This window comes from Bos taurus, chromosome X (genome assembly GCF_002263795.3).
Source record: "Bos taurus isolate L1 Dominette 01449 registration number 42190680 breed Hereford chromosome X, ARS-UCD2.0, whole genome shotgun sequence".
Classification (NCBI taxonomy): Eukaryota; Metazoa; Chordata; class Mammalia; order Artiodactyla; family Bovidae; genus Bos; species Bos taurus.
The window spans coordinates 102,774,402-102,788,608 of NC_037357.1; the positions used below are offsets into that span (position 1 = coordinate 102,774,402).

At 43.2% G+C, this 14,207-nt stretch overlaps 1 protein-coding gene across 3 annotated transcripts in view; it reads left to right on the forward strand.

Moving 5' to 3' along the window:
* Positions 1–14,207, forward strand: part of MED14 (mediator complex subunit 14) — a 176,519-nt gene that overhangs the window by 107,745 nt on the left and 54,567 nt on the right. Inside the window, exons 1-2 of one of the 3 annotated variants that reach the window (XM_005228293.5) lie at positions 6,799–7,340; positions 11,329–11,355. In XM_005228293.5, the coding sequence (XP_005228350.1) occupies positions 7,132–7,340; positions 11,329–11,355 (236 nt within the window). In that variant the 5' untranslated portion in view covers positions 6,799–7,131. Of the gene's footprint in view, positions 1–6,798; positions 7,341–11,328; positions 11,356–14,207 lie in introns of those variants that run through there. The other 2 variants (NM_001207031.1, XM_059883453.1) reach the window with 2 other exon arrangements.

Here is a 14,207-nt window from a genome sequence, read left to right on the forward strand (position 1 = left end):
GAATGGCTTGCCTTGGAAATGAACTGAGATCATTCTGTCTTTTTTGAGGTTGCACCCAGGCACTGCATTTTGGACTCTTGTTGATTATAAGAGCAACTTCGTTTCTGCTATGGGACTCTTGCTCACAGTAGGCTGTGCTCTAAGAAGAAAGACTACCTTAATATTGCGGTAAAATCAATGCTATTTATCCACTAAACCATTTCATTTTCTTCCTAGGCACACAGGTAGACTTGTATTTCCCAGCTCCTTGTGCTTTAAACAAGCCATGTGACTAATTCTGGCTAAAGGAATGTGGGTGGATATTAAAAAAAAAAAAAATCTCTGGGTTAGAGCGATTGTTTCCCAACGTTACAGACCAGGGTTCTTGGCCTTTCCCAATGAACAGAAATTAATCAGAGGCTAGACAAGAAATTCAGGCAAGGCTTTACTGGAGCTCCTACTGTAGCAGAGGGGAGTGAGGACAAACTACAGTTTTCCTTGCTCACTACGTGTGGTGGAGACAAGCTTGTTCCTTATACGGGGTAAGGGTAGGGGTGTGTTCAGGGCTGGCCAGGGGGATGGCTTAGGTGATCTGCTCATCTCTCACATGGGGTTGTGTGCAAGGTTCCTGTGCTTTTGCTCCCAACACCCAGTTTTTGCTCCAGGCTCCTCAAAAGTGGTCATTGGTTGTTCTTGTTGTTTTTTGGTCTCTTTGTATCTCTGGGGTCCAGAATTTGTCCCAACTGTGCATGCACACAGTTGTTTTTAGTACCATGTAGTTTCTTTGTATTTTGTTGCTTGAGGAGAGGTGTCCAGGTACAAGCATTGCAGCAAAGGGTCCCAGATCCCAGCCTGTCTCATGAAGATAAAAAGAGCCTGTTTTGCTGGGTTAATTGCTTAGAGGAGAGCCTCTCCATCAGGTACATTTTTACTGAACTTTGTGAGCACAAGAAATAAGCTCTTACTGTGCTAAATCACTGAGATTGGGGGGCGGTGTTTGTTATGGCAGATTGTGTAAATAATACTAATAGAAACATTTTAAACTTTTAAAAATTATGAAATAGTTCAAAACTAATGAAAAGTACAGAATATATTAATAAACAATCATATCTCTGCCCCTAGATTTAACAGATATTAATATTGTCACATTTCCTTTTGGTCAATCTTCAAGAAACCCATTGGGTATGGGTGTGTTAGTTGCTCAGTCATGTCTGACTCTTCACAACTCCATGGACTGTAGCCTGCCAGGCTCCTCTGTCCATGGAACTCTCCAGGCAAGAATACTGGAGTTGGTTGCCATTCCCTTCTCCAGACGATCTTTCTGACCCAGGGATCGAACCTGGGTCTCCTGTGCGGCAGGTGGATTCTTTATCACTGAGCCACCCGGGAAGCCCAAGAAACCCATTAGATATAACTAATAGCTAATAACCAATAAAGCATCACTGTGTCCCTACCCCTTCCTAGACGTAATTACTGTTCTGAAGGTGGTGTCTATTATCCTCATTCAGATTTTTTACTTTGTCTACAATATAGTAAATTATGGAGTATTTTGTGTGCTTAGAAAAAGAGGAATAGTATAAAAAAGATAGCTTTTTTCATTCCATATTGTTTTTGAGGTGTCTCCATGTTGGTACCTATAGGTCTAATTTATTCAATTGAAGAGTTATGTAGAAACATAGTAATTTACTTATCCATTCTCCAACTGAGAGACAGTTAAGATTATTCATATTTTTTTGCTTCTACAAACAATGTTGCAATGAACTTCCTTGTATCATCTGCCTAATATCATACAGTCAGGGGAGACCTCTCTGAGGATTTCTCATTTAAGCTGATATTGGAAGGAGGAGAAGGCAGCCACGTGAAGAGCTGGAAAACAAGTGTTTCAGGTGTCTGGAGTAGTGGGTAAGCCCTAACACCTTAGGGAATGGCATGTACTAGACCCACCCAGGGCAGTTACAGTAAAGTGAGTGAAGGAAAGAGAGGCAGGAGGCAGAGGTGGAGAAGCAGGTAAAGACTACTGTGTTAATAGCTTTAAAGGCCATACTAAGAAATTTGGGTTTTCTTCTACATATATGGAAAGCCATCAAAATGTTCTCATTTTTTTCTGGATTGATCAGACCATACTCACAGTATTGGTCTGTGAAGTCCTCAACTTCACTATGAATGGAAAGTGAAAGTGTTAGTTGCTCAGTCCTGTCTCACTCTTTGTGACCCCATGGACTATAGCCCACCAGTCTCCTCTGGCCATGGAATTCTCCAGGCAAGAATACTGCAGTGGGTTGCCATTCCCTTCTCCAGGGGATCCTTCCAACCCAGGGATCGAACCTGGGTCTCCTGCATTGCAGACAGATACTTTACCATGTGAGCCACCAGAGAATGGAGCAGCTCTTAAGTGAATGCAGTTATTGCTTTTGCTCTCTGTTTTGGAGGAACTGATGATAATATCATAGAAAAAAAAAAAAAACTTTTCAATTCCTTTCCCAGTGTTTTGTGCCTGAGGGGCAGCTGTATGTTTCAGAGTGAAACTACAGTTGACTTTTGAATAACATAGGTTTAAACTGCATTACATGCAGATTTGTTTCCAATAAATGTTACTACAAGATCTGAGGTGGGCTGAACATCAAGGTACCACAGATAAGGAGGAATTCTGGTTAAAGAAGGCTGACTATAAATTATACTATAAACTATATATAAATTATGGATTTTTGACTGCAAGGAGGATCTGTGCCCCTAACCACTGCATTGTTCAAGGGTCAAATGTATATGTACCAATTTGTCAATTTTCCATCAAAAGGGCTTAAAGGGAAATGTTCTCTTTTTTCTCCATATTTTGCAATCAATTTGTTCTTTTTATTAAAATCAGATTGACTTCAGAAAGATCTAGCATTTAGGTTGATTTAAGAGCTGAGGATATATCATACTGCTAGTTCTGAATTTTATCTGCTAATTCTCAGATAGTTTTATCTGAGGTGTGATAGAATCTGGTGATGACCAAGTACAGAAACAATTGAAAATTGGGAATGAAAGAATTAGGCACTTATACTATTAATACAATGCTAAACATTGTATTGTGGGCTTTAAAATGATAAATTACACTATTTCCAAAAGTGATTTGGATATGAACCATTCATTTAGTATCTCAGCCAAACATGCTAATATTGTCTCTCCTTCCTTACTCATTTCTTCTATATTTGCCTGTGGCTATACTAATCAGGTTGGGAGGTGGGCTATCACTTTCAGGAGTTTTCATTTAAATTACCTCCCCGATCGCCAACAATTTAAGCAAAATACAGTTATTTTCCTGTATTTTCACCCTATTTTCTGTCAGAACTTTTCAATTTTTAAAGATATACAGAAATTTCATTAAAATCTAACCTGATGGATATGGGTGAAAATTTCTCTTTTTTAAAATAACCCCCATCCACCCATTAATTTTTTTTATTTGCAAATTGGTTGTAATTTCTCTAGTAGAATCTTACTGCCAAATAAGATGAATACCAAGAGGCATGGTGTATAATTGTGTTTAATGTAGACAATAAGACCGAGTAAAAATCCTATTCAGTTCAGTTGCTCAGTCGTGTCCGACTCTTTGTGACCCCATGAATTGCAGCACGCCAGGCCTCCCTGTCCATCACCAACTCCCGGCGTTCACTTAAACTCATGTCCATCGAGTTGGTGATGCCATCCAGCCATCTCATCCTGTGTCGTCCCCTTCTCCTCTTGCCCCCAATCCCTCCCAGCATCAGAGTCTTTTCCAGTGAGTTAACTCTTCATATAAGGTGGCTGAAGTATTGGAGTTTCAGCTTTAGCATCAGCCCTTCCAATGAACACCCAGGACTGCTCTCCTTTAGGATGGACTGGTTGGATCTCCTTGCAGTCCAAGGGACTCTCAAGAGTCTTCTCCAACACTACAGTTCAGAAGCATCAATTCTTCGGCACTCAGCTTTCTTCACAGTCCAACTCTCACATCCATACATGACCATTGGAAAAACCATAGCCTTGACTAGATGGACCTTTGTTAGCAAAGTAATGTCTCTGCTTTTGAATATGCTATCTAGGTTGGTCATAATTTTCCTTCCAAGGAGTAAGCATCTTTTAATTTCATGGCTGCAATCACCATCTGCAGTGATTTTGGAGCCCAGAAAAATAAAGTCTGACACTGTTTCCACTGTTTCTCCATCTATTTCCCATGAAGGATGGGAACAGATGCCATGATCTTAGTTTTCTCAATGTTGAGCTTTACCCAACTTTTTCACTGTCCTCTTTCACTTTTATCAAGAGGCTTTTTAGTTCCTCTTTACTTTCTGCCATAAGGGCGGTATCATCTGTATATCTGAGGTTATTGATATTTCTCCTGGCAGTCTTGATTCCAGCTCATGCTTCTTCCAGCCCAGCGTTTCTCATGATGTACTCTGCATAGAAGTTAAATAAGCAGAGTGACAATATACAGCCTTGACGTACCCCTTTCCCTATTTGGAACCAGTCTGTTGTTCCATGTCCAGTTCTAACTGTGGCTTCCTGACCTGCATATAGGTTTCTCAAGAGGCAGGTCAGGTGGTCTGGTATTCCCATCTCTTTCAGAATTCTCCAGAGTTTATTGTGCTCCACACAGTCAAAGGCTTTGGCATGGTCAGTGAAGCAGAAATATATGTTTTTCTGGAACTCTCTTGCTTTTTCGATGATCCAGCAGATGTTGGCAATTTGATCTCTGGTTCCTCTGCCTTTTCTAAAACCAGCTTGAACATCTGGAAGTTCACGGTTCACGTATTGCTGAAGCCTGGCTTGGAGAATTTTGAGCATTACTTTACTAGCGTGTGAGATGAGTGCAATTGTGCGGTAGTTTGAGCATTCTTTGGTATTGCCTTTCTTTGGGATTGGAATGAAAACTGACCTTTTCCAGTCCTGTGGCCACTGCTGAGTTTTCCAAATTTGCTGGCATATTGAGTGCAGTACTTTCACAGCATCATCTTTCAGGATTTGAAATAGCTCAACTGGAATTCCATCACCTCCACTAGCTTTGTTTGTAGTGATGCTTTCTAAGGCCCACTTGACTTCAAAATCCTATTAACATCACACAATCAGAATGTGTTAGAAAAGACTTTAAGGACCATCTCAGGGACTTCCCTGGTGGTCCAATGGTTAAGACTCTGTGCTGCCAGTGCAGGGGGCTTGGGTTTGACACTTGGCTGGAGAACTAAAGGCTTCCCTGATGGCTCAGATGGTAAAGAATCTCCCTGCAATGCAGGAGACCTGGGTATCATCCCTGGGTTGGGAAGATCCTCTGGAGAAGGGAACAGCCGGCTACCCGCTGCAGTATTCTGGCCTGGAGAATCCCGTGGACAGAGGAGCCTGGCAGGCTACAGTCCATGGGGTCGCAAAGAGTGGGACAGGACTGAGCAACTAACACTTGCACTTTTTGGAGAACTAAGGACCATCTTGTACATCTTATGTGTATGTGACCACCAGGGCTTTTTAGCTGAAGTCAACAGTTTTCAAAAGAGGAAAAAGAACCTTCAATAAAACAAAACTACTGCCAAAGAAATGATACCATTCTAGCTAACTTAGAAAAAACTTTGTTTCCTAAGGTAGCAGCATAGGGATGGATCTTAGGGAGAGTATCTACGTTCAGCAACTGTTACCTGTGGAGGCTGTAAGTGATCCTACTGCCTTTTAATGAGTACTAGGATGGTACTGTTTGTGTAAATGTGCTTTAGGATCACAAAAGGGAGCAAGTGATTAAGATTACATCCTCAGAAGACAGGTGAATTGTCTTCAAGAATGAGTAAGAATTACACAAGTGGACAAGAATGAGAGTATTTTAACCTTATTTACGTCTAAGAGTCATAGATAAGACTGCAAAAAGATATTTGAAAAGGGTGGTGGCAAATGACGCTTTTAAACAGTGCACATTAAAACCACCTAGGAAGCTTTTCAAAATCCTGAAGCCCAGACCAATTAAAGCCGAATCTATGGGGAGAGGAGCATAAGTATTTTCTAAAGCCACCCACTCCTCCATCTCCCCCGATTCCAACGTGCAGGCAAGGTTGAGAATCATGGCTTTAAATCAGAATTCAAAATATTAAGCGTGCATTTTGATCGGGAAAATGTGGCAGTAGGGCACAGAAAACGAACTGAAAAGTCCTTGGAAGGTAGGGCGGCTACTTCAAGAGCAGGGACAAGAAACAAGTGGGAGAATCAGTGGTAGAGGATTTAAAGTCTGTTTCTGCGGTAGAACTGCCAGGTTTTGGGGGTAGCTAATGAGCTCAGCATATATCCAACTCCATTCAAGTTAAGTTATTCTGCCAGTGGCCCTTTTTCTACCCTCAATAATATTTTCTCGAATCTTTTTCCCACAGTTAAAAAAAAATGACGGAAACGTCTCCTATCCCACGAAAGGCGCATGGGCGGACTGTGGGAGATGCAAAGATCTGAGACGTCACAAGCGCTCAGCCGTAACAATTTCTTTTCGAGTCCAGAAACACAGGTCACAAACATCTGGGATAGGGTGTCCTCCCCGGGCGGGCTGCACCCACCAGGGGAACGCTGATGGACACCTCAGCACAAATCGGATCTTTTTAAACTCCAAAGAGCGGCGAGGGTAAGGGCCGGGCAACTGCTGACGTTCTCAGTGACAACACTGGCTCCGCCCTTACACTCACTTCCGGCGGCGCGCAGCCCCCGTTTCCGCTTTTCTCGCCCGCGCGCCGGCCCCGCCCCACTCCCACGCGCCCCTTAACGTCCCCGCGCCCGACCGCCGGGAGAAAAGGCACAGGTTGCTGTCGGAAGTCCCCCTTTGGTTCCCCTTCCGTTCTTCCTAACGACTTCCGCTTTGGGCCGTCAATATGGACGCTGCGGCTGCCTGGCCGAGCGGCCTCTGAACGGTTGCTGGGGCGCTGCTTCTCTGCGGCTGCCACCCGCTTCCCCGCCCTCCCCCCGCCCCTCGCTCCAGTCCCTGGAGCCGGCGGGCTCATCGCTACATGGGGGCGGGCCTCTGCGGCCGGCGTAAGGCTTCCTGTTCGGAGGCGGCTCGGCAGTAGTAGGCGGCGGCGGCGACTCCGCCCGCGCCCACTTAGGCGCGGTGACTGAGCGCCCGGGAGGGAGGTTCGAGGGCCGCATCTTGTACCGCTGCGCCAAGCCCGGCCCTGTGCCGCCATGGCCCCAGTGCAGCTGGAGAACCACCAGCTGGTCCCGCCCGGAGGCAGCGGCAGCGGCGGCCCCGCGTCAGCCCCGGCGCCGCCTCCTCCCGGAGCCGCCGTGGCAGCGGCCGCTGCGGCCGCGGCTAGCCCTGGCTACCGGCTGAGCACCCTCATCGAATTTCTGCTGCACCGGGCCTACTCGGAGCTCATGGTGCTGACGGACCTGTAAGTGCCGCGAAATCCACGCTTGTTCCCCAGCCCCCGCTTCCCGCCCAACCGGCTAAGAGGTTCGCACCTCCTTCTCCACAGAGGCTGCTGCTTTCTCCTCTCCGCTGGGCTGCTTAAGTCTAGAATTTCTGAACTCTTGGGGCCCAGCGGAGGTGGAGGAGGAGCTTTTCATTTGGGGTCCTGGAGATGAAGCAACCGAGACTTGTAAATTATGCACGTTGTTTGACTTTCCCTGAAAAGCCCATCTTTGGAATTTTTGCTCGATTTGCCAGCTTAACCTTATTGATTTGTTGGTTGGAAGCTTTTTAGCCCAGACTCCTAGTTTAGGGTTTAGGAATATATATTATTCGGGCGTTTAAAAAAATTCCCAAGGACAAATTGTGTTACAGCCTCTTACGGTACATTTTAAATGTAGGTTGTAATTGCTTCTGACGAAGTTTGAACTCAGGAGATGTATGTAAAATAATGCAAAATGTTGGATTCCAAGTTTGTTTTCCTGGAATGTTTGAGACTGTTTGAAGTCTTAACACATGTAGTGTAAGTAAAGGTTTTTTTGGTAACTAGCCTGCTGTTACTGTCTCATGGGGTATGAGGGGAGTTTATAAATCACCAAGTTAGCAGTAAAATGCCTTGGGATATGATTAGAGTGTTAATCCCCTCAGGATAGGATCAGAATACACTGTAATGATTTTCAGGTGTGTGAAGAAAAGAACCTATGAAATTTAGGGGTATATATAGTTGAATTACTGTTTAACATTTTTAAAATCTAGGTTCAGAGAAAGTAAGACTAGTTTTCAGCTAGATTCATTTTTATCTTTTAGTAGACTCCAGTGTATTCAGTTGAAGTACATTTGTATACGTATGAGGCTGTGAAGTGTCACAGTAATTTGTTGCTAGAGACTGTTAAAATATTCTTTTGCAGATGACTAATAAGAGGTTCCACTTATCCCTGTAAAACATCATTCTGAGAATTTTTATATACTTTATTGAGGGGGATGGAAAGAAGCCTACCCCTGTCTAATGAGGAAATTAAATAGCTGTCATGATTAGATTATGGTGGTATACTTCTCTACACCGTTTATCGTTGGCTCTCATATAAGAATTTGAGTAGCCATGAGAAAAATCTCATGTACCCATCCTATGTATAGCTATGGGAAAATGTTGAAAACTGCCACTATCTGTGGTGTGTAATTTGTATAATTTATCTTTCCATAGGGCATTTGTAGAAATTCTTGTGTTCCTCTGTTTGAGCACTTGGTTATGAAAAAAGAAATATTTATTGCTGTAGGAGAAGTACATAGGTTTAGTCTTGCACACGTTGTATGAGGATAATTCCTACACTTATCTCTCCAGCACAGACCTCTCCACTGAGCTGCAGACTCTATCCACAGGCTCTGTCATTTGGACATAGGGGACATTTCAACGGACCAAGTCCAGAACCAAACTCCTGATTCCATGCAATCCTCCCCCCACCAAAAAACTTTACTGTCTCACTAAGTACTCTCTCTATTCTTCCTCTGGATGCTTAGGCCAGGAATTTTGGAGTTAATTATTGCCTCCTCTTTCTTCCAATCGCACATCAGTAAATTCTGTCATCTCTGGCTTCAGAATCCCAGCACTTTTCACCCGCTCCATCAAGCGTTCATCCTTTGCTCCTGTGACTGCAGTAGTTCACTACCTGGTACCTGTGCTGCTACCCTTGCCCCTCTATGGTTTTTCCTTCATGAAATAGCCAGGATGATCCTTTTAAAACTTATTTTTACTCACAACTTTCCCATGGTTCCCCATCTCAGAGTAAAAAACTTTTTATAGTCACCAATAGAGTGATCATAAAGTTTATGGTCCAGATGAGGATGCTTTTGAACATGAAAGGTGGTGCTATTAACAACTATGTCAGAGCAACAGGCATGAACTGGGACTGTCTTGAGCAAACCAAGACTGTGGTCTACCTGTAAGGTCCTACATGATGTGTCTTCTCTCCCTTACCGCCTTTGTTTAGTTGTTGTTTAGTCACTAAGTCGTGTCCGACTCTTTGCGACCCCACGGACTGTAGCCCATCAGGCTCCTCTGTCCATGGGATTTCCCAGGCAAGATACTGGGATGGGTTGCTGTTTCCGTTTCCTCCATTGTAGACCATGGAGAATTTAAGGGGAAAATTCACTGTTGTTCTTGATACATAGGTATATAAAATAACTTTTTTCTCGTTTGATTTGTGGTCACCAAAAAAAGATTTAGGAATAAGTTCCTAGATCATGTATTTTTCCTTGTTCCAGGTAGAAACTGTCAGGATTAATGTATTAGTATAAAACCAGTGTTCAAGGTATACTTTATGAGTCTGATTTCTGCCACATTTGATGTTTGTGGAGTATTGAAAGTAAGAAAGGTGGTTTGTTTTTGGCCCCAGATTTCTAAATTTTTTTCTTTTGCTTGTTCATTTCCTCCTGCCCTTCCCTCACCCATGTACATGCTCTTATCTTAGAGTTTACATTCTGCTGTGATTTTTTTTTTAAGAGATTTAGGTTCTACTTTTTAAAAACCTTTTTTTTTTTTTTAATTGAAATCTGAAAATGCTAGAATCTTACACACTTTGGTATAAATAAGGTTTTTGTGACTTACTGCACTTTCGGGCTCTTGCCCCAAGTGGTGGACTTGTCATCCATAAAGGAATTTTAAATAGATGAGGAGGAACTGGGGAGAAGGGGATGCAGACAGCAAAACCTATCCTTTGTCCCTGAAATGATACCACCTCTGGCAGGAAAAGATCCTTTTAGGGTCTCTGGGACAAGGGGCAAGAGCTGAAACAATGATTCCTGTTCTTTCTGCCCCCGAAGACTCTGCTCTTCTCTTTTTCTCTCTCTCTCACACATGCACACAAGCATCCGTGGTTCTCATTGTCTCCTCTCTTAAGGACAAGGGAGAGTTCTCAAGGAGTGTCTTCTGAGTCTTTCACAGACATAGGAACTTGGCAGCAACTGCTTTTACTTACAGTCTTATCATAATAAGGCCTTAATTTTTGCTTCATCCTCTGATCTGCTGGCCCTTCCAACTCCTACCCAGTTTCTTTTGTCACTTGAATCATAACTTGAGCTTCCATCCCACTGTCTACACTAAGAACTGTAGGTAACTGTAAGCCAGAGCTCATTTTAATAGTTCCTCTTCCTTGTACCGTGAATCTCTGGAGGTGGTTTTAGTTTCTCTGCACCTGTGGCATGTCAGTGGGAAAAGAGCATCTTAAATGGCTCAGTATGTGTTCTTCAAGAATGGATCCAATGTAGGGGAGGCTTTAGAGTTCAGGCTTTTGAATCTTGAACCGTGGAGAATGTGGTGATTCAGGAAGCAGATCAGGACCTTTCTAAGCATCAGTGGATATGAGAGTGTTAAATGGTATAGTTTATCAGGGAAATGGTGACATTGGTTGCTGGCTGTCAGTACTGCAGAACTAGCAAAAAAGAAATCAACATTTTCCTGGAGCTGTTTGAAAATAATCTTATGCATCTCACCAAGCGACATCATAATTGCTGTATAATCCTTGGCTGACACTGGCCCTTTCCCATGCCTAGTTTAACCCACCGTAACAAAGCATGAAGGGACTGGTGCTTGGAAGCAAGGTTCTGTTGAATTTAGAGAGGCTCGCGACTAAGTAGTACCTTGTATTCATGACCATTTGGTCTTAAAAGAAGATTTTCTTTGACTTCTCTGTGATGTAGTGTGCTAATAAGACTTGGGCTATTTTTTAATGTTTGAGGTTCGTGCAGTATCTTTTGAAGAACTTTGAATGGAGAGAAATGTTCCTTTGTTAGTTTTTCCTTTGTAGTTATATCACTGAAAACTTAGAAAAGTTATGAGTGGAGCCGCACAAGCCTATAGTGGCTATTTGTCCAGTTTTTCTGAAATGCTAAATTTTAGTAGAGTAAAAGTAAAGGCCATAATCATACTTTGATGAAGATGTGCATATATTTAGTCAACTTCTTTTTTTTCTTCTTAGGCTGCCAAGGAAATCTGATGTGGAAAGGTGAGTATGAAAAAAACCTTAAATCTGTGTTGATATATCTATGAGTGAGTGAGTAAGTGTATGTGAATGTGAGAGTGAGTGTGGGGGGAGATATGTGTAGGTATGGGTAGTGGGATTGTGGACCGGGAACCTAGGCCCAGAGAGCCTAGGGTGACTTCTCACAGCATTTGCTTAAGACGCCCTGGGAAGTGTAATTTCCGTATCCTTGACAGTTCTTGGTATGTGGCCAGCTCTGGACCTTGTCTTCTAGAAACTGACCAGGTCAAGTGCCTCAGGGGGTAAAAGATGCAGAAGATAGAGAACTAAATGGAGATAGCTGGTTGGTCATTTCTCATTTTCTACAGTGGTGCTGCTACTGCTACTGCTAAGTCGCTTCAGTTGTGTCCGACTCTGTGCGACCCCCGTAGACGGCAGCCCACCAGGCTCCCCCATCCCTGGGATTCTCCAGGCAAGAACACTGGAGTGGGTTGCCATTTCCTTCTCCAATGCAGGAAAGTGAAAAGTGAAAGTGAAGTCGCTCAGTTGAGTCCGACTCATAGTGACCCCATGGACTGCAGCCCACCAGGCTCCTCTGTCCATGGGATTTTCCAGGCAAGAGTACTATTAGATATCTTTGGAGAATGGACATTTGCCTACTGCTATTACTGATTTATAGTTAAGAGAATTTTGATTCAGTTGGAGGTTGGGGCTTAAGACATAACTAAATGCTAGTTCATTTCCACAGTCCAAGGGAACAAGATAAATTAAGGTTTGAAAGATATCAGGTGATGGAGATTTTAATTGTGGCTACAGTATAGTCTACTTGACTCTATCTTTGGCACTACTTACACTCCTTGGTTGATCTTTTTTTAAATACCAAATCACTTGGGTGAATTTTAGCATTGTTAGTGACTATGCTCCACCCCCCACTCCCAATGACCTTTTTGATAGAATTCGACAGAGATCGAAAAGATAGAGGTAAATGAGACCTCTACCTTGAAGTATACCTGTGTTATGGTTTGGCTGGTCCATTTTAAAGGAAGGAAATGAAAATCGGGATGTGTTCTGTCCACTCTGGGGTAGAAAGGGAAACTGGGCCTTGGAGAACCAACTCTTGCTGCCTGTCACCCGAGACAGCGTGGTGTCAAGGAAAAAAACATGTAAAAGTAGTTTACAAAAGGGTATGTCTCCTTTCCAGTAGAGGAGCTCATCTGGCAAATGGAGTTCATAGTAGACAAATATATTTGCTTTGGGAGAGGAGAGGAGACCTCACTTCCTCTGTAAGCTGTTGCTGAGTTAAGAGTGAGAGCACAGATGCTCCCAGCACTGAGGGACTGCAGATGTGAGTGTACATTTAGCATTTTTGCATGTCCCAGTCTTGCCTGTGATGCACTCTCCTTGTTTTATCTCTAAGGATCCTTCACAGATATTGGCAGAGAGTCATAATTTTATCAGTGTCCTGGATTCTTTCTACTACCAGTAATCATATTGCAGGCTGAATCTTCAGGAAGCTTTTCAGGTTGTTTGTGGGCTATGTATGCTCTTAATAGGAGCTAGACTCTGGTCTTCAGTCAGGATTATGTTGCAGCAGCAGGTTTCATTTTGGTGCATTGCATTGTGGGGTTACTGTTGCGGAGATGCAGAGGTACGGGTTGGATCTGTAGGTCGTTGAATAGCTATACTAAGATTAATATATCAGAGTCCACTTGGAGGGAGCTTGAGACTTTCTGGGGCCTGTCATCAGTCCTGACCCGTTGAATATTTTTTGTGTGTCTTAAGGTAAATCATGAAAGGTAGGATTATCAGTTTTGTAGCCGACATGAAGTTGCAAGGTCTAGCTAACATGCTGATTGACAACATAAAGCTTTTGGTGTAAAGCTTTTAAGGCTTTATGAGGAAAGGATAAAAATACTGTTATTGGGAGAAAAAGCATTGTAGTGGATATAGCATAAAAATAAATATGGACAGACCTAGCTTTTATTTTTAGTGCTTTCTTTAACTTTGCTTGGATAATTTAATATCCAGGCTTTTCACTGAAATTAGTTTGGTAAGGAGTTGCGTAGTTAAGCTCTTCATTCAGTTTTATAAATCATGCTCCTGCCAGATGAGAAATGGACCCTTGCTTTTGTAGAAATAATACAGTTTCAAGCTTTGGTAAGAGGCTTTTCACTTCTTTTACCAAAAAGGTTCAGTTCAGTTCAGTCACTTAGTCGTGTCTGACTCTTTGCGACCTTGTGAATCGCAACACGCCAGGCCTCCCTGTCTATCACCAACTCCCAGAGTTCACCCAAACTCATGTGCATTGAGTCGGTGATACCATCCAGCCATCTCATCCTCTGTCGTCCCCTTCTCCTCCTGCCCTCAATCCCTCCCAGCATCAGGGTCTTTTCCAATGAGTCAGCTCTTTGCATAAGGTGGCCAAAGTATTGGAGTTTCAGCCTCAGCATCAGTCCTTCCAATGAACACCCAGGACTGATCTCCTTTAGGATGGACTGGTTGGATCTCCTTGCAGTCCAAGGGACTCCAGTACCATAGTTCAAAAGCATCAATTCTTCGGCGCTCAGCTTTCTTCACAGTCCAACTCTTACATCCATACATGACCACTGGAAAAACCATAGCCTTGACTAGACGGACCTTTGCTGGCAAAGTAATATCTGCTTTTCAACATGCTATCTAGGTTGGTCATAACTTTATGCAGAGTACATCATGAGAAACGCTCGGCTGGAAGAGGCACAAGCTGGAATCAAGATTGCCGGGAGTTGCCGGGAGAAATATCAATAACCTCAGATATGCAGATGATACCACCCTTATGGCAGAAAGTGAAGAAGAACTAGAAAGCCTCTTGATGAAAGTGAAAGAGGAGAGTGAAAAAG